A 27,528-nucleotide genomic window follows, 5' to 3' on the forward strand; every position below is an offset into this window, starting at 1 on the left:
GAGCGCAGAGGAGGCCAGGTGGCTAGGCAGGGAAATCGAGGCTGCGACCCCCTGTCCTCTGGGAAGGAGCAAGTTGAAGCTAAACTGAGCTCATAGGAATGAAGGTTAAACTCTCTAAAGTTCTGGTTTATCTTCCCAGTGCCGCAGTAAGTCCTTACCCAGACTGGCCTTCAGCCAGGCCAAATATTAAAAACACCTGAGGGGCACCTGGGTGGCTCAGTCGTTAAGCATCTGCCTTTGGCTCAGGTCATGATCTGGGAGTCCTAGAATCAAGCCCCACACCGGGTTCCCTGCTCATCGGGGAGCCTGCTTCTCCCTCTCCCTCTGCCCCTGCTTGTGTTCCCTCTCTCGCTGTGTCTCTCTGTCAAATAAATAAATAAAATCGTTTTTAAAAAATAATTAAATTTTTTTTAAAAAAGTAAAAACACCCAAGACAGTCAGGGCTTACGTCAGACAAATCCTCATGCCCAGAACCTCTCAGATGGTAGCAAGAAGGGAAAACTGAGACTGGAAAAATCCTCTTTTTCCTCACATTACAGACCTAGTGAGAGGCATCTGTTAGATCACGAGAGGGGCAGCCAAATTTTCTTATAAATGTGGAAGCCTACATCTTTACCTGCTGATATTATTACTTAACAAATGAGGATTCATGTCTGAGCCACAAGAAAATAAATGACATCTTCTGCCAGTTTTAGGGAGGGTTCTGTTCTAATAAGCAAGGGCTAAACATAAAATCCATTTACTTAGAAACAGATGAAAAATACTGTCAGAAATAATTCACTTTTATTTTTCTTGTAAAATTAAAATGCAGCACCAATTATAAGAAAAAATCACCTGAAGGCAAAGCCTTTTTTTAAACTTTAAACAGTTATATTTAAAAATAACATTAATTGCCCCTAAAATGTTCAACGGCAACAAGAAAGAATTTCTCGATTGCAAACGCATTCAGTGGTATTATGGCAACAGACGTTGCAATATTAGTCAATGGTGTCACAAATTATTTCCTAATGGTGGAAGTTTGCCCTTTGATTTGAAAAGTGACATACCAGGAAAGAGCAGAAGAAAATAAACCCCCATCACTCTGTGCTGAATGATCGATCATGCCGACAGAGCTCAGAGTCAGGGACTCCCTGACTGAAGAAGCTTATGCTATGTTGAGCCAAGTGTATTTTTGTTACTAGTATGTTAAGCCCAACATTGGAAAATAAAATAGAATGAATATTTTTAAACATTTTCACTGAAACATTGTTTAAAGGGATTCCTGGTGCAGAATCACATTATTACTCTGGCAAGGGTTCTTCTGGAAAGACAGATATTGTACAGGCTTGACCTCAAAAAACTGACCTCAAAGAATGTAGGTTTCTATTTAGAATTCCTGGTTGCTTCTCCCTGAGCAATAGACAATGGGGGAAAGCCTGTGCTATGGATGTGTATTTCACCATTGCCCTGGGCAAACTTTAAAGTTTCAAAGCACACCCAGTGCAGAACCATGAGGAATCTGGCCACCTCCGTCCAGAAATCTAGATCACAATAGATTTGGCCTATATTGAGAAGAACAAAACCAGATTATATAGGAAAATATATATATATAATATATTTATATATAAAATATATAATACTTATACATATATAATTATTATATTGTTATTATATTTATAAATATATAATATATGCTAAAATATATTTTTATATATGATATTATATATATCTCATATATATTATATATATATATAATATATATGATGAATGCCTTAGAAAATAGGGTCTGCTTGCCCTACCCTTCTTCATTCCTAAGATGTCAGTCAATCCACACAGCTTCTGAAGGAAAGCATAAAATTTGGCCCCCAGAGAATAGAACAGTTTTCTTCAGCTATACATCTCATTAACAAGCTCTGTGTTTCTAAGATACCACTGGGCATTGGGACCATCGAAGGCCCTGGAAATCATATACACAAGTACATGTGCACAGGCAAATTAAGCTGGCAGGTGCTCAACCTCCACCTTGCACAAAACACATTCAAGAAATCTGTAGGAACTATGAAGAATAGAGACCACAAATCCCTTCAGAGGAAAGGCCCAGGGGAAAAAAAAGGCAAAAGACTTAAAGCACAAATAGGGAGAGGGGAACATAGACCACATCTGAAAATCCAAAACACCTTCTGGAAACCAGAAGCCTGACGTCAGAGACCAAACCAGAGAGGGAGGGACAGGTCCCTCCCTACAACTTGCTTCTCTTCCCAGTATGCCTCCTAAATTGACTCACCACCAGTCCAGCAAGAAGCTTTGACAGACAAATCCAGAGATTCCACTACCTCTCTGGTGGTCCATACTCCTCTCTGGGGGAGGGTTACCCACTCATACCAGATGTGGACGACACACCCATGCACATGGCTGCCCCTGGGGGGCCTGCATCAGTGTCAATCTCAGCGAACTTCTTAATGCAGTAATTTAGGTATTAGTTCAAATAGAATTTAGAACATGTTACAGAATGACATTCTTGTGAAAGCTAGGGCCATGAGCTTCCCTGCCTTTTAAGTGGGACAATATTTAGGATTAGTTACCCAAAGGGGAGAAAATATACTTTTTTAGCACCCTGAAAAGTGCAGTTTCATTCCTTCTCTCTCTCCTTCTCTCGTTCTTTCCTTCCTTCCCTCCCTGACTCTTTTTCTCTCGTTTGACTAAGGGGGAGGTGGGGACAACTTGCACATTTCCTTTTGTCCCTCTTCTTCAGGTTCACAGTGAATAATCACCTTCTTATTCTGAAACCATCTTTCTCCCAAAACAAAAGAGAGGAGCAGAATAGGTTTCCCCTTACTGGGCACATGGAAGAGAGGACTCCCAGCCCTCTCAGCTGCAGTGGCTGCCCCTAAACCCACCCGCAAAGGTTCAGGATTTTACCTGAAGACACTGAATGTGCAAAAATGCCTTAATCCTGGAGAGGTGTCCAGATCAGTCCCTGAAATCCGAGTAAAGCTACTGGGGCGGGTGGAGGGCACTCCCCAGTACAGGGCTGTAGCCTTTCAGAAAGAGGTCTGACCACCCCAGCCTGCAGGCCCAGGACTTCCAATAACTCCACAGCACTTAGTCCTCTGTACTCCCTCCCTCCACGGATCCCAGGTTGGGTCTCTGAGTAGACCCTGAGCCTGACACATCCTGGTGGCAGTGCCATTCACGGCTTCACCCGCCAAGGACTCAGTTCTCACCTTATGTGCCAGGTTTAGGGATCCCCTGCAACCTCGGTCTGATCTCCTTGTTTCTGCATTGCCTTTGTTAACTGACTTTGGGTTCATTATAGTCCTATGAAGGAGACTGAGACATGAACAGATAATAACTACTCTGCATTGTAAGTACTAACATAGAAGGCAAAGTGTTACAGGAACACCAAGCTCCGCCCAGACAAATTTCCACAGAGAAGGCTGTGACTGAGCTCTAACCCTAGAGAATTAAGAGGATTTTACTGGAGTCACTCCAGGCCAAATGAACTCCCTGCACAAAAGGGTGAAGGCATGAACCAGGAGGATCACTGGGATGGTGAGAAGTTCGGTGTGGCTGGGGCATGCGGTTTTGGAGGAGGCAAAAGAGAAGCAGAAGATATGGTTTGATGAGATCAGACTTTATTCTCTATTTGCAACAAAAAACAAGTTAAACAAGGGAATTCTATACTGCATTTGTGTTTCAGAAAGGAAACAGGGTCTACAGACTGCTTCAAAGAGAAAATAAAGCAGTAATTAGGGGCACCTGGATGGCTCTGTCGAGGCCTGGGGTCCTGGGATAGAGCCCCATATTGGGCTTCCTGCTCAGCAGGGAGACTGCTTCTCTCTCTTTCCTTCCCTGACCCACTCCCCATCTCTGTCCCCCTGCTTGTGGGCTCTCTCTCTCTCTCCCTCTCTCTCTTAAATAAATAAATAAAATCTTTAGAAAAAAAAGAAAGAAAACAATAATTGGTAGACAGACCAACAACGTTAACATGACCCATCAAATTTCTTCTAGAACAGTGATTCTCCCTGGGAGCAGTGTTGCCCCCCTCAGGGGACATTTGGCAATATGTGCAGACATCTGTGGTTAAGTGGAAGGGTGCTCTTGACATCTAGTGGCTAGGGGCCAGACATGCTCTTAATCATCCTACAATGCACAAGACAGCCCCCACAACAAAGAATTAGCTGGCCCAAAATATCAATAGGGCTGAGGAAGAGAAATCCTCTTCTAAAAGATGAGGTGGCCAGAGGGTGTGAGAAGACACAGCCACTGTGGATTTCCCCAAGAGGCAGAGAGGAGACGTGGAGATGGTGGACCTTCTCAAATGACCCTTCTGCTACCATTCATGGGCCAGGTCATGTTCACACACCTAGGCGACTTGGAACTCTGTATCTTTCCCTCTCATTCCTCAGAGTGAGAAGGACTCATTTTTATTATTATTTCTGGAACATTATTATATTTTATATATATATATATATAATATTATATATTCTGGAATAATAATTGTAAGGGCCTATTTAGCCAGAGCGATTCCATCCGGTTAAACAGTGATTTTGTTGTTTATGCAGTAAAACTTAAACTGACCCTGCCCACCCCCACAGGGGAACCTACTTAAAAGCAAGTCCAGGAAACCAGTAAAATATGGTCACCAGTCCCAGATAACAGAGCCCAAATATAAGGGTGGGTCAGGTCAGGTAGAGATAACAGAACCCAGATGCAGAGATGAGTCTGGCCAGGAGGAGACATCCAATCAGTGGGGTGCACATACTGTCTCCCTAGCTACCAAGAAGTGTGGGCCTTGTGTTTTGGGTGCCTTTTGGGCGCCCAAAATTCTGACCAAGGTGATAGGCTAATTCAAATAGCTACTATGGGGTGAACTGTGATTCAGTTGACCACCCGTGTATGACCAACCATGACTGTGCAGCTTTCTCTGTGTGTTGCAATCTTATTGGCCATCTGTGTGTGGCCAGGCCCAACCACATGGCCTTTGCTCTATAAAAATTAGTCTGTCGGGCGCCTGGGTGGCTCAGTGGGTTAAGCAGCTGTCTTCAGCTCAGGTCATGATCTCAGGGTCCTGGGATCGAGTCCTGCATGGGGCTCTCTGCTCAGCAAGGAGCCTGCTTCTCTCTCTCTCTCTCTCTCTCTCTCTCTCTCTCTGCCTCTCCATCTACTTCTGATCTCTGTCAAAAAAATAAAATCTTAAAAAAAAAAAAAAACAAAGTTAGTCTGTAAGGCAGGGAGGGGTCGCCCTCTCTGTAAGAGGTCGGTTTGATTCTCTATGCTTGGTGCAAAATAAAACTTTGCTTGACCTTCGCTTTGTATCAGTCTCGCTCCTTTGATTACGGACCTAACAATAATATTATTACTTCTGGAATAACCTTGAATTTGACCCAATTGATTTACATAAAGGAAATTATTTACACACTTCAATACTCCATTAGGGGCAAAGTTGCATGTGATCACAGTTGATCAAAGCAGACAGCCATGCAACAACAAAGTGCAGAATCACAGCCCTGGCCTCGGGCGCCGAGGAAGGGAGGAAAGATGGCTCTCCACTTCTAGAAAAATCAGTGGCCTTTCAGTCTAGGTAGAAACACATGGAAAAGCAAGTCCTCCCACCAAGAAAACCAAGAATCATTGACTCTCCACAACTTTCACTGCTGTCCGCTGGGCCAGAAAACTTTCTCCGGGGAACCAATCCAATCTGCCAGCGCTTTTTAAATTAAAGTCTCACTCTCTGCCAAGTTTAGGGAATACAAGAGTCTTTCAAATGTAAATTGTGAATAACAGGCCAAAGACACATTTAAAACCCAATATTTGTTGAAAGCTAGGATCTCAAAATACATTCTCCCCAGACTGAAAAGGAAAATAAAATTCTTTTTTGCAGATAATGTCTTTTTGGGGCTTTCCCTCTCATTTCAACCGGTGTCAGGCATCTTCGAGGGCTCACCTATGTCCCATTAGCGCTGCCTCCAGGACAACAGTTCAGCAATTGAAGGCAGTTACTTGGAAGCAGAGTACAAGCACCAAACACAGGGGCCAAGTTGAACTTCGCAAATTGAAGAATCTGCCCTCTCCTTGGTTTTCAATTGAGGAAATGGGACTTCATTACAAAGACAATGCCTGGAAAAGTGCTTGGGCAGGAAACAGCACTCCCAGCATGGGGTCCCATCCATTCAATGCTGCAGGTGGGAAGGGATTTCAGAGGAGGTGATACATCTGGATTAAAGGGCTCTTTACAGAGAATTGTGTCTGCATAGTGTATTTCTGGAAGGTGCTGGGGAAACTGGCAGCAGTGGTCACCTCTGGGGAAGTGAAGTGGGTGTAAGGGAGCAGGGAAGGTTGTTCATGGTACGTTTGGAATTCGGAATCATGTACGTGTATTACCTACTCATAAAATAATAATTTTAAAAAACGAATGAAACTTACACACACACAAAACAGATGAATGCCATAAAATCCGCTCTCCCAAAAAAAGAGTCTGTTCAAAAAAACCCAAGTAGGTGAATCCCATGTTTTCACCCTCTGACTTAAGCCTCGTCGTGTCTGGGTAGCGATGGGAGTTGTTGGGCTGGCAGAAAGGGCTACTTAAGATGGCGAAAGTTCCCACCACAAGACCTGAGCTCGGACAGGAGAACAAAGGCCCAAGCAGGAATCTGAGACCCCCGCCCCGGGCTCCAGTGGACCAATGGGACCCCAACGAGCAGGCGAGATACCCGAATAAGGGAAACTTGCCAAAAGACCCCTGAGCTCCCCTCAAGACCCCTTAAAAGCCCCCTCCTCCCTGCCTTGGGCGCGACTTCCGCCACTCTGCTTTCCAGAGTCACGGAACCTCGCCCGAGGGTGCCCATCTTCTCCCACCGCAACTTTCCTGGATCCCCTTCTCCTGAGCCCTGAAACTTCGCCGGAGAGTGTTTTTAATAAATCTTGCCTTGCACCCACTTCACCTGGTGTTGTGTTTATCTCGCCGAAAAAACTTTACAGGAGTCATGGAAGAGGAAAACACTCACATCTATAGTGGAAGCTTTAAATTCACTTCTGAACTCCCGACACTTATTTCTACTATCAGGGACTTTTCCAGGACACCCTATCCTTGAGCACCTCAAAAATAACACGTCCCAAACCCAAATCCTCCTCTTCTCTTTCCTCCTTTCTACCCTCTTCTCTCCAACACTGATCCTGCTCCAATAGCCTCAGTCATTATTAGAAAGAAAGAAAGAAAGAAAGAAAGAAAGAAAGAAAGAAAGAAAGAAAGAAAGAAAAAAAAACCAAACTACCACTCGGCTTCTCAATCTAAAACCTCAGTGTTACTGATGAGGGAGCAGGAGGCTGGCTGAGGACAAAGCAAAAGCTGGCGCCTTGCACCCCCTCTTCACCCTTTCCCCTCCATAAGTGTAGCATCCCTCAGGCAGCCCTGACTGCCATGAACAATAAGCAAATAGTTAACTTGCAGAGCTCACAATCCTGCTAGACAGGAGTCTCCCTTGGCTTACAAATGTCCTAAATCTCACTAACAAAGACGATTGATAGCAGGATTGTGACACCCCACCAAAAAGTCTCCCAACTATCTTAATGTTAATGGCTGGTCTAAAGACAACATTGATCCAGCAGCAAGGGCAAGGCCTCCGGCAGGCCTGGAACATCCTGGCACCTTGTAGGCCTCCTTTAGCATATGAAAACTCCACTGAAACCTCCCTTCCCCTCACCTTCCCCCAACAGTAGGGTATATAACATGCCTACCCTCACAACCCGGGGCGGCCGCATCTCTGCCTGCCCACGGGTCCTGTCCCCGTGCTCTAATAAACCACCTTTTTGCACCAGAGACGTCTTAAGAATTCTTTCTTTAGCCGTCGGCTCCGAACCTCACCCCACCTAGGTTCAAGAACTTCATCATTACCTTGAGGACCCTCTCCTCACCCTCGTTATAGTCACCAAATATTGTTAATTCCATCACGATGCTGTTTTCAAATAGATGACCTCTTGTCCTATCTCACTGACCTTTTCTTTTCTAGTTCAAGAAACTATGAACTACATTCCTTCACTGGAACAGGAACACCTGCTGGTTTTCCAAATAGTTCATTTTTTTTTAAGATTTTATTTATTTATTTGAGAGAGAGAGAGACACAAGTAGGCAGAGAGAGGAGGAAGCAGACTCCCCGCTGAGCAGAGAGCTTGATTCAGGGCTCGATCCCAGGACCCCAGGATCATGACCTGAGCTGAAGGCAGAGGCTTTAACCCACTGAGCCACCCAGGTGCCCCTAGCTCATTCTTTACGCTTCCCTACCCACCAAACCCCGCCCCTCCCCGTCCTCTTTCTCGGACACAATTATCCCATCATGCTTCAGAACCTTGGATAGCTCCCTAGTGCCTCCGGAATTTAGCCCACATGTCCTAGTTCGACAAATGATCCCTTACACTGTGGCCTGAAGAAAACATGCCGCCCCTAACACGTACCCTATGCTCTGGCCACTCTGGTGTCACCAGCCTTGCTCATTTATGCCTCTTTCGAGCCTCCAAACTTTCACTTGCTGTTTCCTTAACTTGAAAGCTTTCCCCTTCCTCCCCGCCCTGCCTTAGGCAAAAACAGTTTCCTATTCTCCCCCTTCCAGACCCCTACTCAGTTTATACCCTCTCTGAAAAGCCTTTTCAGGACTCCTTCCTCCTCTGTACTTCTCTAACACCCTCGTCATCACCCCAACCACACTCTTTCGTAATTATTTATGTTTCTTTCTCCCCTGCCAGAATGTGAGCTACTTTAAGAAACAGCTGCTATATTTTATTCATCTTCGAATCCACTGCACCTCCCTGCTAACACTGCCCATAAATGTTTGCTGAATGAATTGGCTGAAAGTACTTTGGTAAGAATGTAACACATTATCCCAAAATTTTATAGACCTCTGTGGCTAAAATCTCATTTCTTTGCCCTCTCTCTCTGCATACCTATTGGCACGCTATCACAGGTCCCCGGGGGGCCAGTTATTCAAAAGGAACTAACAAAGTGCCTGCTATTTGTAAACAGGGCCATTTGTAAACCCTCTGAGCTAGATTTAGAGATTGCCTTTCTAACGCTGACAATGCTCCTTTGAGTACTCACTCCACTATAAGAAGCATTTCTTTTCTGAATGTCTTGAGTCCTATAAGTAACCTTTGTTTACCCTGAAAACACTTTCCAGGAAGCTGAAAGTAGCCAAAAAAAAAAGCAATGTAGTGACCTGGCAGGGACCTATCTGGTCAGTGAGCTTCTGGCCTCCCTAACAGGAGAAGGGGAGATTCAGGGACTCTACTTCCACCACCAGAGGCTACTCAACCACTTGAACTTCCAAGGACTCTCTGCTCCCCAGGGAAGATCGTGGAAGTCCATTAATACAAAATTATTCTAAGTAAGCATCACAAGGGAAGTGATAACCCCAGTGTCCTGAAGAACAGTAGGTAACAAATTCGGGTATGATTAGTGGTAGAGACTCATTCAGATGGAGCCCAGGGGGGCAGAGATCCAATGATAACTTCCAGCTTCAGAGTCTTTGGCTCTTGCTCTACCAGGAATATTCCACCAGGAGGTATTTACATTGAGGTCTCTGCTTGAATGTGACCTCCCAAGAGGTTTCCCTGATGACTCAATCCAAAAGAGCACCGTCCATTACTGGTCATTTCCTCACCCTGCTTTATCTGTCTTTCCAGCATCTTGAGCACATCCAAGCACTGGTAACTGATATCATCTTGCCTATGTGTTTGTATACTTCCCACTGTCTCCCACTCCCACTCATTCACCCCGAAGAGCAGAGACTTGTCTTGTTCCTAGACCAACCAAGCACATAGTAATCTCCCCATAAAGGTTCATTCATTTTCTCTAAAAAAGCATACAAAGAAATATTCAAGTAGCTGATGATTTCAGCAAAAACGTAAGACCCAAGTTAAAATGTTTAAAGCTAGCAAGGCTAAATACATGTGATAGACGGATGAGGAGAAAAGCAAATGACAGGTTTGCTGAGGAAGGAGTGGTTGTGCATGGGGATGGCAAGGGAGTATTTCCCAGAGAAGATGAGATGCATGTCGAGCTCAAAGGCACTGGCAAGTTCAGTAAGCTTAAGAAAGCAGGCCAGTGTTTCACCCTGGGAGACGATACAGTCCTTGTGTGATAAGGCCAAATGATTAACACATGAGGGTTCACAGCTTATCCAACACTTGGCCACCCACTGTCTAGGAGAGAAAGGATAAAAGCCCCTGAGGTAGATTCTCTCCAGGAAAGCTGATAGAGTCAAAGAAGAATCACAAATCCCATATATATCTAGAAGTGATGGGTGGGACTAGAGGAGTGTTCAAGAAACAAAGACGGCAGGAAGAGCAGAGCACAACGTTCTTGGTTTGGGGGAGGGATGAGAAACAATAAGGGAGAAGAAATCAGTAATGAGCCTTGAGAAGTGCCTTGTTGGGCCTGTATGAACGCCCTTAACTCACGAGAGAGGGTGTGAGTCCTGGCTGTGCCAACGTTGACTTATCCCTTTGTGCCTGCCTCTCCTCATCAGTAAAACCGGAAATAATAAATAATTTACACAAGGGGACTACCGTGGGGATTAAGTGTGTTGATAAGAACAGCCCCCTGGCATGTCAGGCTTGTCCTTATCGTTAGGATTTTGGGAGCCCTGATTCTTTAAACTCAACATTGATTTAATGGTCTCTATGGATCGTAGCTTTATACAAATTACCCGTTTTAAGGAGCGATAGCATCAACAGCTTGGCCAAAGCAAAAGGTTCTGTGTTGGGATAAAGTTAGAGAGACAAACCAAAGTGAGCGTACTGGAGGACTGTGTCCCCCGCTGAGGAATCCAATCTTTCAGTGAGCACTGGCCTCTTTGGGTGAGCACGCTAGCCCTTGGATGAAATTATTTTGCAGGTAAAAGAGGGCCTGAGTAGCTTTCAAGTAGAGTGAGCATGGGCCGCTTAACAGAGCGGTGGGCCCCATCCAGCCTAGGAATGCCATGTGGGTACTCACGGTTCTGGGGTGTAGAGGGGGTCTGAGCCATGCCGGACGTACTGGGTACAGTGGAACACCCTGTAGGCCAGTCCCGCCAGAAAGTCTCGTGGACTCAGGTATCCAGCCACCGGCCTCACAGTGAAGCCCGATCTTTCTGAAATGACAACGGAAAGAGCCAACTAAACATTAACTGAACAGGACTTGAGGGCCCAAGCAGGGTGTCCTATTATTTATACGGACATCCTAGAAACAAAGTAATCAAGGTCTTTAAAACCCTTGACAGTTGAATGACATCTACGGTTAATAGCTATCACGTTTGTGGCTTCTGATTACTAAAATATACTCCGGCATGATGGTTTCCAGGGGAACAAGACATTCATTAAAATGGAAAGAAAGGTGAAAAAAAAGATGTTAAAGATTTAAATTCAGAAGCTGAATTAGGATAAGAAAGCTCAAATTCACAGGACAAGATTACAATTAAAGTGATGTTTACCACATATTACCTGGTATCTTTCTCAAAGACACACCCATGCTGTCTGTCTATGTAAAGTTCACCCACAGCTAAATCAGCCCCCTCACAAGCCTTGTGGAATCAGTTCACACTATGGCTTTCTATTGTCAACACCCGCTACCTCCCTCATTCCACGTTGCTGTTTTCTGTGATATTATGAAAACAATCATATTAATTACTATCATTTGAAGAGGTACACTAAAGCTCTATATGCTTTATTGGCTTCTGGGAGGAGGAGACAAAAGAAGCAGAACTCAACACGATGTATGAAGCTGCCCTATACAGCTAACCCAATTAGGCTGGGGGTCATCAGTGTTCTTGGTTTAAGGGCTACCTAACGCTTGCTTGTGGTGACAGCCCAGGAAATTTACAACAGAAGAGCTACCCTTATCTCTGACACCAGCATCGTGAAGGCTCCCATTCTGAACACCTCGTCTCATTAGGAGAGCATCTCAGAATGGTTAGAATGGTTTTAAAAGGCAAGGACCAATTAAGCTTATAAATCCCATCCTGGGATTTCTGGTATCTATGTGAAAAATATTCCTGTTCTCAGGCCTCCTCAGACCCATAATTCTAACAATATTATGCTCATTCTAAAAGCTTTTACTTTGGATTGTTCCCTACTGAATATCAAAAAGATAAGTGTACTTTCTTCTTTTTCTATTTTATGTCAATTAAACCAGTATATCCCACATGAGGGACCTGAGGGGTGATACATAGAGAAATGTTCTTTATTTGAATTTATATATCTTATTTTTACATAATTTTTTTAAAAAATATGTAACTAACACATCAAGAACTTTGAATGTGTGGATATCATTGCTTAAGAAGTTTCCTTTTTAAATACATTAGGCATTTAAAAGTGAGTCAGTCAAAAAATAATAAAATTAAATTAAAAAAAAAAAAACCACGCACATTTACTTGCTATGTGCCAATGAATGATGCAGACTGAGCTCCCCGTGTCCAGCTCACAGAGGTCTTGAAAAATAACAGCAAGAACAATAGCAGCAATAATCAAGACTCTGCTATGCTTAAAATGTGTCAAGAAATAACTTTAGGGGGTGCCTGGGTGACTCAGTGTATTGAGTCTCCAACTCTTGCTTTGGACTCAGGTCATGAACGCACAGGTCATGAGACAGAGCCTTGCCTTGTTATGCGAGGAATCTGCTTGAGATTCTCTCCCTCTGCCTTTCTTCTAACTCCTTGCACACACATGCTCTCACACTCTCTCAATAAATAAATCAAATATTTTAATAAATAAATAAATAAAAGATATAGGGTCACCTGCATGGCTCAGTCAGTTAAGTGTCTGCCTTAGGCTCAGTAATGATCCCAGGGTCCTGGGATTGAGCCCCTCATTGGACTCCCTGCTCGGCGGGAAGCCTGCTTCTCCCTCTCCTTCTCCCTGATGCTCCCCTTACTAGTGTTCTCTCTCTCTCTCTGTCAAACAAATAAATAAAATCTTTAAAAAGTTAAAAATTAAAAAAGGAAATTAATGGGGCACCTGGGTGGCTCAGTGGGTTAAGCCTCTGCCTTCGGCTCAGATCATGATCTCAGGGTCCCCGGACAGAGCCCCACATTGGGCTCTTGGCTCAGCAGAGAGCCTACCTCTCCCTCTCTCTCTCTGTCTGCCTCTCTGCCTACTTGTGATCTCTGTCTGCCAAATAGATAAATAAAATCTTTAAAAAAAAAAAAAAGGAAATTAAGATTTTTTAAAGAAATAACTTTAGGGCTTCTAGGTATATCAATATCAGTTAGTGTCCCAACCACATTTTGAGGTAGATAAAATGACAATCTCCATTTGCAGAGAAGAAACTGAGGCACAGAGAGGTTATGAGAACTCATCTGAGGTCACACAGCCAAGACCTGGCAGAGTGGGGACCCAGCACAGGCATTCTGCAGCCAGAGTCCACGCTATACCATATGGCCTCTCATAAAAATATTAAGTTGGGAGACAGATGTGGCAAAAATTATGGGATGGTATTCTAATTACTGGGGTTTTGGAAACAACGCAGTAAAAATCAATTCCCATATATGAGTAATCAAGCCCATGGTAAATCTATAATATGCACATAACTGTGGAAAATAAAAAGGGACACGCCAGAGGCAAGGCCGTTAGGGAGAACATAAGCCACTTAAACAACATAAGGCATTATGTAATTAGGCACTAATTAAGCAACACTGATTAGTGGTCTCAGTCTTTTTCCTGTTGTAAGAAATATCATGGATGGTGTTTACACACATGGGGCTCTCCCATTGCGCTGGACGTGGTTCCATATACCTGCTCTCAGACCCTGCCTCCTTCTCCCCTGATACACCCATGATCTCAGAGGAACTCTGAGAGGGAAAGATTGTGGGGACTGTTAGGATCAGGATTCAGAGAGGAGACAGGACTTGCTCTGAGTCTTAAAGAATAGGTAGAATTTGATAGGTGGAGGAGGGAGGATTTTTCTAGCAAGGGAGAGAACCACAGAACCTGGGCACAGGTATGGAGAGCCCACAGGGAGAATGGAGGGTTTGCACGGCGAAATCGTCGAAGCACACCATCTGGGAAAGTCCGGTTGGAGCCTTGAGTTGAGGCTGAGCAGTTCAGAACAGGATCATATAAACCAGAGATCAGCAAACTATGGCCCATAGTCCAAATCCAGTTTGTTGTGTGTACCCCATGAGCTAAAAATACTTTTTAGATTTTTTTTTTAACGGTCACACTTAAATAGTTATTGAAGTACTGACAGAAGAGCCTCCATTTGTCTCTTGGCCCACAAGAACAAAAAAAAAAAAAAAAAAAAAGTCTAACCCCAGTAAAAATCAAAGGGGAACCACTGGTAGCTTCTGAGCAGAGATGTCTGGAAGGAAGTGATACTTTAGGAAGCTTCATCTGGAAGCAGAGGACAAAAGAGTGGAGGGGAGAAAATACGGACATGAAAGTTGTAGAACAGGGACCTCAGTCTGGGTGGTGGCAGTTGGCAGGCTGACGATGAGTAGCAAAGCTAGAAGTGGCCCCACGTGGAGGCTGCAGCAAGCTGAGGCATAGCCTCCGAAGATGCCCGTGACCTCACAGCCTGAACCCTGGACTATGCAGCAAAATGGGCTTTGCAGGTGTGATTAAGTTAAGGATTTTCAGATGGGGGCGATTATCCCGGATTACGCAGGAGATGTCGGAGATAATCATGAGGATCCTCATAAAAGGGACACAGGAGGGTCAGAATCCGAGGAGGAGACGTGACAAAGGAAGCAAGAGGACGGAGCCACGTAAGGAAAAGGCCAGGAGCCTAGGAAGGCAGGTAGACTCCAGAAGCTGAAAGAGGCAAGGAAACAGAACCCTCCGGAAGGAATGCAGCCCAGCCAAGACCTTGGTATTAAACTTCCCATCTCCAGCACAGTAAGATAATACATTTCTCTTATTTTAAGTCACGAAGTTTGTGGTGTTGTCTTATAGCAGCAATAGGAACCTAAAACAAAGACTGATTACCTAGTGGAGAGGGTGGGGAGGAATTCAGAGGGGCTCCTGAGAGGTGGGCCTGAGGAGTCTAGAGAATGAAGTGTTACAGATGGGAGGGTAGACAGGCGAGGAAGGCAGTTCCGGGAAAGAAGAAGGGCAGCAAAGGTTTTGCTTTTACAACTGCTACACTTGAGACGGGGGTAGAAGAAAGAATGGAGAACCCGGAACTCAACCCCAGGGAAGCTCAGAGGAGGAAGCAGGGCCACCAAGAAACCGGGCTTCCTGCTGCCACTCCTACAAGTTTCCCCCGTTGCTATCCCAGGAGAGCCAGTGAGGAGAGTGACCACACAAGGACATGAACTTGAGCTGACACTGTGTCTCATCTAGTTGCCTACTGTATCAGGCATGAGAATAGCCCCTGGCGTATCACGTATATATAAAAATATTTCTTTGATTAACTGACTGGTTTCCCCCAAAGGAAAGTCACTAGTGTTCAACATTATCCATGATATTTCTTATGCAATACTAATTTTTAACAAAGCAAATAAAATGTCACCTTCGAGGTCATTCCATTCCCACGTAGCCCCACAGAGTAGTTCCTGGATCAGAAAGAGCTCAAAGCTGAACTTGCCAATAACCTTTGGGGTTTACCACCTAGAACAGCCAACCACGAGAGAGCCCACCAAAGCCCCTGAGCGGTGTGAACAGCGGAGTCCCTCTCCCTGCCCACGGTCTCTGCTCTGCTTCCTGCAGGTGGCCCTGGGGAGTCAATGGTTCAGTGCTCCTCTCTTTAAATCAAAGGGAGTGTTTCTTTTTTTTTGTAGAAAGGGCCGTTTCTGCACCATGTGTCCTTGGGAGGCAAGCAAGGATGCTGGCTAGGAAGGCAAGAGACAGCCTGTGTGAAGACCTACCTTTCAGAAACACGGAGACATCTTGGAGTTGAGGCACATTGTCCTCCCGGTAGCCACAGTATTTAGTCAGCAGAGGGAAGTTTTTCAAATACTCCCGACAAGCATGAGTGGGGTAGAGCTTGGAGAGCTCGCGGAACACGACGCCCCACGTCTTCGTTTCTTCCTCTGTGTACTCCACCCTGGGGATGGGCTGGCCGCTGGGCGGGAGAGAAGACCAGTGAATGACTCTAGCTCTGGAACAGAGTTAAACATCTCATTGCATACCTACCATTAGTCAAGTTCTTGTAAAGTGGGACATTGAGTGTCTAAAAGGATCCCATGCAGAATTATTTTTTAAATAAATGGTAACTTTTAATTTTGTATATTTGGACTTCCATACAAATGATTTGGTTAAGTTACATCTTCACACAACCCTATGGAAATTTGACAAGACTTATGTACTTACACTGAGATCAGTAATGAATAAGAGCTCTGGGTTGGAAGAAACTGGTTTGGGTACAAAGCTATGCTCTGGAAGCCTTTTCTGTAGTCACCTACTGAAGTCAATAAACAGATGTTGCCTCTAGAAAATGAAATTGCCTGTGGGTTCTCTCTGTCCTTGTGGGGAAACCGCCCCAATCTCCAAGTGTAATTTTGAGATTTTTCGTTCAGTGAGTAAAATGTCTGGGAACTATGAAAAACAAACAAAAAAAAACTATACTAAATTCTTGGGGTGCCTCGCTGGCTCAGTAAATAGAGCATGTGACTCTTGAATTCAGGGTTGTGAATTTGAGCTCCACATTGGGTGTGGAGGGTATATAAATATAAAATCTTTAAAAAAAAAAAAAAAAAGCTGGGGTGCCTGAGTGTCTCAGTTAAGCCACTGCCTTCAGCTCAGGTCATGATCCCAGGGTCCTGGGATCGAGTCCCACATCAGGCTCCCTGCTTGGCGGAGAGCCTGCTTCTCTCTCTCCCTCTGCCTTTCCCTCCACCTGATGGTATTTATTTGACAGACAGAGAGAACACAATCTTTAAAAATAAATAAATAAACTGTACTGAATTCTAAAGTGAGAACTTTGCACAATGCACAATAGGGGAATTCATTACCCATCATGCTGGGAGGGTCATACATTAAGCTTTCTCACTTTAGCAGAGGGGTCAGAAAACCTCTTCTGCAAAGGTTCAGAAAGCAAACTAAATATCTTAAGTTTTTGTGTGCCACCTGGTCTCTGTCACAACTGTTGAATTCTGCCATTATTTCTCAAAGACAGCCAGAAATGAACATGTAAACAAATGAACATCGTTGTATCCTCATCACAGCTGCATTACAAAAACAGACAGTTGGCTAGAGCTGACCTACAAGCCACAGTGTGCGGACTCCTAGGTCAGAATAGTGAGAGGTGGCTCGAGACTGGAAAGGGTATGGAGAGCTTCCTGGAGGAGGCTGAGCCTCATGGGCCAGGTAGGATCTGCAAGTTCCTGGACAGAAAGGTGATGGAGGGAATGTTGTTTTAATAGCAACCAGCAGCCATGAGCAGGAAACAGCTTGGGGCGTGGGGGGGAGGTGCGGGGGGGACGGGGATGGACAGTAGAACAAAGGCAGTATGGACATGTGCTTTTGCAAGCTATTGTTTGACAGACCTGAATCTGAATTTAGCCTCTGACTAAGAAACCTATTTTAAAAGTGAAATTAGGGTTTTGAAAAACCTCTCAAGACATCCTCAACAGCCACCTGCAGCACTCCTCCCCTCCCCCGCTGCCTACCCTGGCCATGCGGCAGAAGTTCCTTCGGCAGATATGTACATACAACATATGGAAGTCCAAATAGACACACATGAAACTAGGAATGCTACCTCGGCCATCTACAGAACCCAGCCTGCAGCAGGCAGCCGCCACAGGAACCCAAGAGCGGGCACCAACTGCCACTCACGGCTGCAGCAGCTGCAGGACCCCTTCAACAAGCTGGGACCACCCGGAGTACCCCCCTCCCGCCGCCCCACACCCACCCCCCCCAGCGCCCCGCCTCCACGCCTTCCCCCACCAAGGCAGTGGAAAAGGGAAAATGGACATTAACAAGATTAAGCTAACACACAGATCCCCCACCCTCCCCCAACCATCTCTATACTTCAGGGTGCTTGTGCCAAAATGCTTTCTGTTTAAACTTGAAGTCCAAATGTGGTTCCTACTGCCCCAAATTATTTTTATTTAAAAAAAAAATAGAACTGTAGTATATGAGGGATAAGGGAAGAACACACTTAAGAAAGAAAAAGAAATTAGCATTTGCTTTCTCTAAGTACCAAGAGTGGGGCTCACGCAAACCAAATTAGAAAGAGATTAGCCTTGTTTAAATTTGGCTGTTGATAACAAATAAAAAATTACAACCTGGCAAATATTTGCTGAGAAGATCAAGACTGCTAAGGCTTAGCATCTGTGATAAGTTTAGAATGAAAGCTTGAAATGGGAAGATAAAAATAGAAAGGATGCAAGGAAATAAATATATAAACGGTCTGCCTCCAGTTCCAGAAAATTCAACGAAATCAATTGGAGTCAGGTAAGCCAATAAAGCTAATAAGAGCTGGGCACGAGCATGAGGCAGGAAGGCGATGAGGCTGAAACAGTAAATGAAATATTGAGAAGCCATTTGAAAAGAATCGTTAGGTCAAACTTTTCCCCTGGATATGAATCTGCAAAACCTTCGGCATTTCAGAGGGGAGCTGAATATAGCCAAGAGCAAGCAACAGAAGGAAAGCGAGTGTGAGCTGGAATGGGAGCAAAGAGCTTTACAGATCTGTTACTTAATAACGAATTTCCAGCATGGTCAGGGTACATTTTCATCCCCACCACTCCCCTACCCACCCTACCTGCCCTACTCCCCCACCCCCCCACCCCCCATCCCGCAACCCTTGTCTGTCCTGCCTGAGTGGCTCACTGGCCTGGTCTCTGAGTCTCCACGCCTGTGTATGTGACTGCTACCCTGATAGCAGGTAAGTCTGACTCTGGCCGTCTGGAGCTTTCTCGTTCCACTCCAGCCACTAGCCCCGGGTCACTCTTGAAGGCAGATGTTTAAAAGTCAACTTCATCACAAAGTAAATGCTAACTTTATCCATTTTATTTCTCTGATTAATAGCCAAAATACCAAGATTGAAGAAAAAAATAAGAAATTTCCTATTTTTCTCTGCAGCTAATAAGATTATATAATAAAAACCCATCTTTGAGAGTTCACTATGGGCCATTTTTCTAAGGCTTTTTAAGTATTGTTTTTATAAATAAATCCACTTGATTCTCACAACTCTGTGAGGTACACACTATTATTATCCCCATTTACACATGAAGAAACTGAGGCTCAGAGAAATTAAGGTGTGTGCCTAAAATCATGGGGCCAGGCTTAAAACCCAGTCAGTCTGGATCAAGACTGGTTGTAGTCTTAATTGTTTGGTGTATACCAAAGAAATAAATTACGTATTCCAGAAACCAACCTATTTTCATATATCAAGCCGAATAAGGCTTATAGGTATGTGTATTTATACATAGAAAATCTCATATAACCACATGTAATCATGGTACTTGCTGCATTTGTAGATCATGGAAAGTTCTTCCATATTTACTCACTTATTAATTTCTCTCAGTAAGATCAGAGATAGTGGTTGGGGCACTAGGAATGTATGTATGCTTTTTTTGTTGTTGTTGTTGTTTTTAAGAATTTATTTATTTATTTGACAGAGAGAGATCACAAGTAGGCAGAGAGGCAGGCAGAGAGAGAGAGGAGGAAGCAGGCTCCCCGCCGAGCAGAGAGCCCGATGCGGGACTCGATCCCAGGACCCCGGGATCACGACCCGAGCCGAAGGCAGTGGCCTAACCCACTGAGCCATCCAGGCGCCCCTGCATGTATGTTTTTAAAACATTGATATTTGACATTTGGAAACATAAAAATTGTGGTCATGGGAAAAACAGAATGCATTGCCCTTCTTTGCCCTTGTCATGGATTAAGGTGTTTTGGTGTGAATTGTATATGAGAAGAATGACAGGAGGGTCATTCTTCAGCATCCTAAAACTCTCCTCTGGCCCCAAATCAAAGTCACTCAAGTACTTCACATTCTAGAGAAAGCCCCCAGCAGCTAGAGTCAGCCAGGTTATTAAGAGTCAGCAGAGCAAAGGGTGCCTGAGTGGCTCAGTGGGTTAAGCCTCTGCCTTCAGCTCAAGTCATGATCTCAGGGTCCTGGGATTGAGCCCCGCATCGGGCTCTCTGCTCAGCAGGGAGCCTGCTTCCCCCTCTCTCTCTGCCTGCTGCTCTGCCTACTTGTGATCTCTCTCTCTCTCTCTCTGTGTGTCAAATAAATAAATAAAATTTTTTTAAAAAGAGTCAGCAGAGCAACTCCTGGGTGGCTCAGTTGGTTAAGCAGCCAACTCTTGATTTCAGCTTAGGCCAGTGAGATCAAGCCCTGTCTCAGTCTCCACACTCAGTGGGGAGTCTGCTTGAGGATTCTCTCTCTCCATGTCCCTCTGCCTTTCCCCCTGCTCATGTACATGCTCTCTCTCTCTCTCTCAAATAAATAAACCTTAAAAATTTAAAAAAAAAAAAAAAAAAGGAGACTGCAGGAATGGCCCTACCACTACATAAGTTCTCTCAGGGGTACCTGGCTAGAATATGTGACTCTTGTGCTCAGGGTTGTAAATCAAGCCCCACCCTAGGTGTAGAGATTACTTCAAGATAAAATATCTTAAAAAATAAATTCTGTCCAACCACCCTTTCTACCCACCACAAACTCCTCCACTAGTCTAACAAAATAAGAGAGGCACAGGATTTCAGGGAAGGCCAGTGTTTAAGGGAGAGGGCAGGTTCTTTCCCCTCCCCACAGTGAGGAGAGTAGACTGCACCATGACAATCATTTAGGAGAACTGCCCAGGAGAAGTGGGGCCTGACATCACATTTCCAACCTGGACCACAGCTGAGCAGCAGCACCCCGGACCCTCCTGCTATGGCCACCAGACTAAAGCAGGAGAAAGACATGAGGGTATCAGGAAGCTAGGAATATAGTGCTCTGAGATAGAAAGTAGAAGTAGAAGAGGAAGTCGGACAGGTGTCCTCTGACATTTGAGGTTCACATGAATATGAAGTCAGATGCCTTGTAAACTCTAGAGATTTCTGTGGAATCCAATATGATGTGCCTGGGAGGAAAAGGGAACTGTTCTGCTCAGCTCTCAGGAGACAGAAGGGGCTCCCATCACTTCCATCACTCTGGCTCTGTGAGGGGTTCCCAAGCTCTATAGTGTGCACAACCTAGAGAAAGGGTCAGTGGCATGACCACTGCCAAGGCCACAGGGATGCAGGGTGCATGTCTATAGAGAGACAGAGGGAAGGGTGCTGGCCTAAGAAGCTATAAAAAACACTCTGCAGAGACCCTTTCCACAGAGACCAGCCCATCAGAGAGAATCTGTCTAAGCCAGCGTGAGTGTGGCCTGCAGTCTGCCCATCACCGATATTCTAACAACCCTGTAAAAAGCTCTCAGCCGCCTTCCTCCCTCCTCTCGGCTTCCAACTCCAGGGAAGCGAGGTCATGGAAGAGAGAAGGGAGGAGGTCTCAGAGCCAGCACACACACACATCTTACACACAGACGCATTCCCTCCAAATAACAGAGGGCGGGGCCGGAGGATACACTTCGCATCAAATTTGAGATTAATCTTTTTTTTAAATGAATGGGACGAGGCCTTAAATACCCAAATGAGACTACACTAATAATTGAAAATGACAGCAAATTAGATGTTGCTAAGGAACTTGCTTCCCAGCAGGAAAGTAGAATTCAACACAATGCAGTTGAAAGCAGCGAGTGGGAAAAATAAAACCATTTTGCCGTTGGAATAAACCCCAACAACATGAGACTTCTCAACAAACTAATGACATGTAAATATTATAATTAGATCTTTAGGGAGTCTCCTCCATTTATATGGAATTAGTTGGGATTCCAGAATTCTCAATAACCACCAAAATTATTATTCACAGATCCCTAAATCACTGGAGGGAAACAGATGCGACTTTCAGTAGCTTCTACTCACTGCAGACTCAGCCCTCGTGCCAAAGAATGGTAAACTAAGGCTTTAGAAACTCGACAGGGAACCAGCGTTCGGTGAAGATGGAACTGGAAAAAGCATGACAGTGGTCACCACAGAAATCGAGGCTTGACAATGGGAAAAGTCCCTGATGCAGTAGGTTACTCAGAGAGGACGAAGAACTTTCTTGAGAAATACTGAAAGCTGTGGGAGGCGTTTTTCTGCCTGTGAAGTGGAATGCTACTCTTCCTGGAGGCAGGGGGATGATCCTGAAAAACCTGTCCTGTCCCCCCCAGATGGACATTGCAGGGGCAAAGGTACCTTTATAGTTCTAAGTTCCGAGCTTGTTCAAGTTGTTTAACAAACATGTTGTGGATCCTGACATCCAAGGACACGTACCCCACTAAGGCTGAAATTGTGGGAGTTCTTTCTTTAGCCACATGAAGAAGCAGTAACCCTTTCATTTCATTTTATTTAACGATTTCTTTGATCTTCTCCTCCAGCAGGTCCAACCACAAGGCTGGACTTTTCTTCTACCTTTTTTTTTTTCCCCTAATTTGGGAGATTGGAAAATATTTGATTACAGTGGCACATCCTGGCTGTCTGCTGGAGGCCTTGCTGCTAGAATTTCACAGGTGAGATGCAGTTTCTTTGTTTGCATTATGGTTAGAAGAACCCCAGCGCTGGGAAGCAGTTCACATAGTCCGTGGAGGACAATGTGACAGGCTGCCGTTGACAGTATTTACATGGAGATGGCAAGACTACTGGCTGCAGCACAAGGCGGACTGTGTTCTTTTAAACAGTTGGGTCTCCTCAGAGGCAAGACCCAACCAGAGCAGAAGGTAAACAGAGAATCCGTTAAGGGGGTGGGTGAATCTGATAGAAGCAGTTAGGAATGAACTCATTTTTTATTTGATTTCATTACATGTTCCTCGGGCCAGGAGATGCCTCACTTAGTCAACAGCTGTTTATCTGCCTGGGATAGACTGTCCCTCTCAGCTCTGCCTCATCTTTTCTTCCTTCCCTACCTTAGGCAGTTCTCTCTTGATTGACACTTCCACCTGGGGGTTTGCAGAAGGGAAATGAGAACAGATGAAATGTAAAACCCCATCAACTTTGCAACTCATTAGCAATTAGCAGCTCCTCTAAGGGTCTGGACAGGGCCTTTGGAGAAAGAGCATGGAAACGTGAAGGCAGGAGGTCTCTATCTTTGTTCCTTCTTGACTTATGACACATGCACGTCCTGCCTCCCCAATGCGCATACCCAGAATTCTGCGTAATTTTCAGGGAGCTATCTGTAATTCATCCTCTTTCCTTGCCATGCAAGGAAACATAAGAAAATAGAAGAGGAGATTGACATTATTCTAACATCATAAGAATAGTCTTTATTTCAATCCAATGTTATTTTTTAAAGATTTTATTTATTTGAGAGAGGGAGAGCATGAGCAGAAGGGAGAGGCAGAGGGAGAGGGAGAAGCAGACTGCCCACTGAGCAGAGGGCTAGGTGCGGAGCTCCATCCCAGGACCCCAAGATCATGACCTGAGCTGAAGGCAGATGCTTAACGAATTGGAGACACTGAGGTGCCCCCCCCCACCATGTGATACTTTTTAAAGAAATATTCATCATTCACTAAATTTACTATCGATTGTTACCAAGCCTTTGTTCCACGTCTCACAACTGAAGTGACATACTAGTACACAGAAATTTCCATCAGTACTTGTAACCTCATGTAACTGGTGACCACAATGCCACCTAGTACCGTGCCAGTTGGTCCCACCTTCATGAAACAGTATCACCTGCAACCAGGTGTCTCGAGCAGAGAGCTGTCTGGTCAGTGGGAGTTCAGCAGGAAGATGGCTGACACCTCTGAGACTAGAAACTATGTTGACACAAGCCAGGATAAACAAAACAAAACCTAAGTGAAGTCCATGGATTCCATTAAAGTTTAACCAGAAAGCAAATGCCATTTTTTCTACTGATTTCCAAAAGTCAATGAGAAAAGTGTAAGTCTCCTGCATTTGATAAAGTTACACTTCAGAATTCAGACCATAAAGGACAGTCAATATCTTTATGATGAAATAGTGTCAATAATCCAGGCGGGGCAGGGCACAGGGAGTAATAGATCCAAAATATTAGTCTGCTAAATCTATTCCCCCATTACCAGGTACGTTCCTTCAAGGCAGGGGATTTTTGTTTGCTCGTTCATTTTTATATCCCTGCTACCCAGACCAGAGTCTGGAATATATAGGTGTCCAACAAATATTATTTGTCAAATAAGTAAATCAATCCAGCTGAAACAAGCCACATATTTAAAGGTTAAGAAGAGGGGTGCCTGAGTGGCTCAGTGGGTTGAGCCTCTGCCTTCGGCTCAGGTCATGATCCCAGGGTCCTGGGATCAAACCCCACATCGGGCTCTCTGCTCCACAGGGAGTCTGCTTCCTCCTCTCTCTCTGCCTGCCTCTCTGCCTACTTGTGACCCCTCTCTCCATCAAATAAATAAATAAAATCTTTTAAAAATAAACAAATAAAGGTTAAGAAGAATTATAGTGGTGTATCACAAAGCCAGACAGATATACATTTGTCTTACTTCATCCCTGCTTCATATTTTAATTGCTATGAAAGAAGCAAGTCCAAAGACTTTGAAATATTAGTAAGTTTTCTGGTAGCTCCTGATTATCCTCATGTACTACATACTTTATATGTAAGTGTTTCTTTTTTTCTAATTTTCTTAATTCAGTCTTCCTAGGCATATCCTATACTTGTAGCCACAGTTTTCATGAGGAAAGAAAGCAGCATATGCAAACCCAAAGGGACATAAAAGCCAAACTTGGCTGAACACAAAGATGTTTCCTTTGCTGGACTTCTTACGGAATGAACTTGCAAAGATGTTTCCAAAGCTACAGAGCATGATGATCAAATGCAATTTTTCAAAAAGGAAACTCACAAATCAGTACAGTGACATAACAGCCGTCTGAGCTATATCCAGATTTCAAACCGTTGAGTTGTCTGACATAAATAACGTGGCTCGTTGAGGGTCATTTGGTAAGGAGATCGGGCAGACCGAGACAGCTATGCCACACCACAGGGTAGACGTAAAGGCACAAACTCATTTTCAGCTAGTCCCCTAGGCCAGTCAGGTAAAGAGCATTTGTGATCACATATTTTATTTGCTTTTGCAAATGAGTTTTGCACACATGAATTTTCGCAAATGAGTCTTTGGGCCCTAAGGAACTTTCAGATGGTAGCAAACAAAAACGTTAGTTTGTTTTGTTCACATTGTTAATATTGGTGCTGCCTTTACAGAAGACATAATGAAAATAAACTAGTACACCTTGGGAGCCTCAGGGAGAGTGAAAATTTAACTCCTGGAAATTATTTGTTTTTATTTGTCCCGTGCACCCCAGGATAGGGCTTCCCACTATTTTCTCACCTTGCAGAAAGCCCTCTTCACATTCTAGAGGAGTGATTTTCTTCCACAAAAACCATCATGAAATTAACTATGAACAGCCACAACAATGGGTCTCACATCCATCGCTACGTGCATGTTCAACACACAAAAGGAAGGGGAACTCAAAAAAATGCAATCCAGAAATGAGCTGAAATGCAATAGCAGCCAACAATCTCAGGGCATGGATATGGAGAGACCCAGGCTGGGGGCTCCAAGGCCTCCAGATTTAATCCCACCCATCTTGCTCCCTGGCCAACAGGGACTGGATGTTGCTAACTACTGGACCCCTGCAATGTCTTATATAAAGTGGTGGGTGAGGGAGTGTGGTTACCCTACAGGTCATGGCCCTAAGGAAATTAATAATAGCATCCATCCATTCATCTACCTGTAACAATAGCAATATAAACAATAACAATATAATAGCACCTCACCTGGAGAATGTCATATACTGCTCACCTTACAGAGTGATTAAATAACTATTAGTCTCCCTATTTTATGGTGAAGGAAACTGAGGCTCACGCACAGTAATCTAAGATCAAACAGCTGGTAAGAGGCACTGCTGGGACTCGGATTACAGAGGGCAAGCTCTAGAGACCCCCACTCTTAACCAACACACCTCAGTGCAAGGTACTGAGTACTAATGTGTATGAAGCATTGAGTTTGGCCTCCATTTCCACATTTGAAACTCAGGGAAATAAGACAACCACACAACACTGCAAAGATCAGGTGATGTCATCGGCAAACCCGCCCCCCCACCCCACCCCCCTACCCCTGCCATGCCTAACACCTAACGCTACTCAGTTTAGCTGGATCCCTTCCTCCAGGCGTCCAGGAATGAATGCAATTTCATCCCTTCCCTGCAGGGTCGGGAATCGGCCTGGAGATGACAAAACAGTGCTCTTCTGTGTGAATCCATTCACCTCTCAGACAGAACTTGTGGAAAGTAATTTCAGCCCTTCACATTCATGGAAATCATTTTAAAGTAAAATGCCCCTACCTCATTCCCTGAGAACGGCGTTAGAACCTGGTGCAACCCCTATCCTTGTCAGGAAGTGACACAGGGCCATACTGTGCTAATGTTTTCCCCAGCTGTAGGAGCCGCGTTATAATCAGACAACATCCTACTGAGGCATTCACGCACATCTAAAAAACCCGCCAAGCTCCAAAAATGAAAAAGAGAAACCTTTTCCAAATCAATTTTCCCTTTTGTCTTTCTTTCCATTCTCAGGCTCGCTTCCTTTCAGCCACTGAGCTGAACTTCAGGTAAAAAGAAACATTTGGCATGAAAATGATTCTTCCATAAAGCCTGACATCTTTTAAATACTTTGAAGAACTGTGCATTTCAAATATGCTGAGAACTCTGTAGAGAACAGAGTAGCTTTTATAAAACCCGGTCATTTAATTCTGTTGCTCTCGTTTTTTAACTTGAGGATGATACCACCTATGTAAAAGGGAAGTTGCTATGTGGATTGAAAAAAAGGGCAGGTGGGTGGCGGGGGAGGGGGTGGCCTCTTGAGTGGAAAAAGATACTCAGGTTCTATGGAAGAGGCCCTCTTGAAAACCCTAATGTGACCTTCCTCAGAAACCATTCCAGTCATCTGGGAAATGACCCCAGCACAACAAATATTTGGTTTTGTTCTACTTTTCAATTTACCGCTCCATTTCAGAGAAATTAAAGCATCAACAACTGGTGTTTATGCAGGAGTCACAAAAAGCCAGCCACATATATCTCAGTTTCATTCAAAACCTGGGAAAGCAAATCAATGGGGGATAATGGAATGGGATAAAATTAGCTCCGTCGGGGAGAAAACATATTCGCCTTCTAAGGTGCGTCTTCTCAAAAAGGCGGAAGAGGCAAAAAAAAAAAATTAAATCTCGGTCCCATCTCACAAGAGCCCACAATTCATCAAGGTGCCCATCTGCCAATGAAACCGATACGAAAAGTAGAATTAAAGACAAAAACTTGCAACCTTCCAGTTAAGTGTTCTTCCCTGGGAAGAAAGCGTAACTTGCCCCTTTCATCCTTCCTGCACCTTCTGTTTGTGATGTTTCCAATTAAGATTCGCCTACCTAAAAATAGGTAATGTGGCACTCACAACTCCTGTTAGTAATGTATTTCTTTTCACTTTTCGCTTCTGAAACCAAGCAGGATCCATAAATCATGCCTCTTCTCGCATGAAATGAGAAATCCGAAGGTCAACGGAAATTTCTCGGAAGGTGGAGAGGTGGAGCCACCCCAGTT

At 44.4% G+C, this 27,528-nt stretch overlaps 1 protein-coding gene and 1 long non-coding RNA gene across 3 annotated transcripts in view; one reads left to right on the forward strand and one right to left on the reverse strand.

The window, feature by feature from the left end:
* Positions 1-27,528, reverse strand: part of TPH2 (tryptophan hydroxylase 2) — a 97,927-nt gene that overhangs the window by 48,656 nt on the left and 21,743 nt on the right. Inside the window, exons 6-7 of the mRNA XM_032347012.1 lie at positions 15,813-16,009; positions 10,967-11,102 (exon numbers count right to left, since the gene is read on the reverse strand). Coding sequence (XP_032202903.1) covers positions 10,967-11,102; positions 15,813-16,009 — 333 coding nt within the window. The remainder of the gene's footprint in view (positions 1-10,966; positions 11,103-15,812; positions 16,010-27,528) is intronic.
* Positions 17,855-26,674, forward strand: LOC116593132. 2 transcript variants are annotated; one of them, XR_004286768.1, is made up of 3 exons: positions 17,855-18,342; positions 21,791-22,472; positions 26,515-26,674. It is a non-coding gene; the product is annotated as an uncharacterized LOC116593132 (long non-coding RNA). The 2 variants fall into 2 exon arrangements; XR_004286769.1 differs by lacking the exon at positions 17,855-18,342 and adding an exon at positions 18,698-18,775.

This window comes from Mustela erminea, chromosome 6 (assembly GCF_009829155.1).
Source record: "Mustela erminea isolate mMusErm1 chromosome 6, mMusErm1.Pri, whole genome shotgun sequence".
Lineage (NCBI taxonomy): Eukaryota > Metazoa > Chordata > Mammalia > Carnivora > Mustelidae > Mustela > Mustela erminea.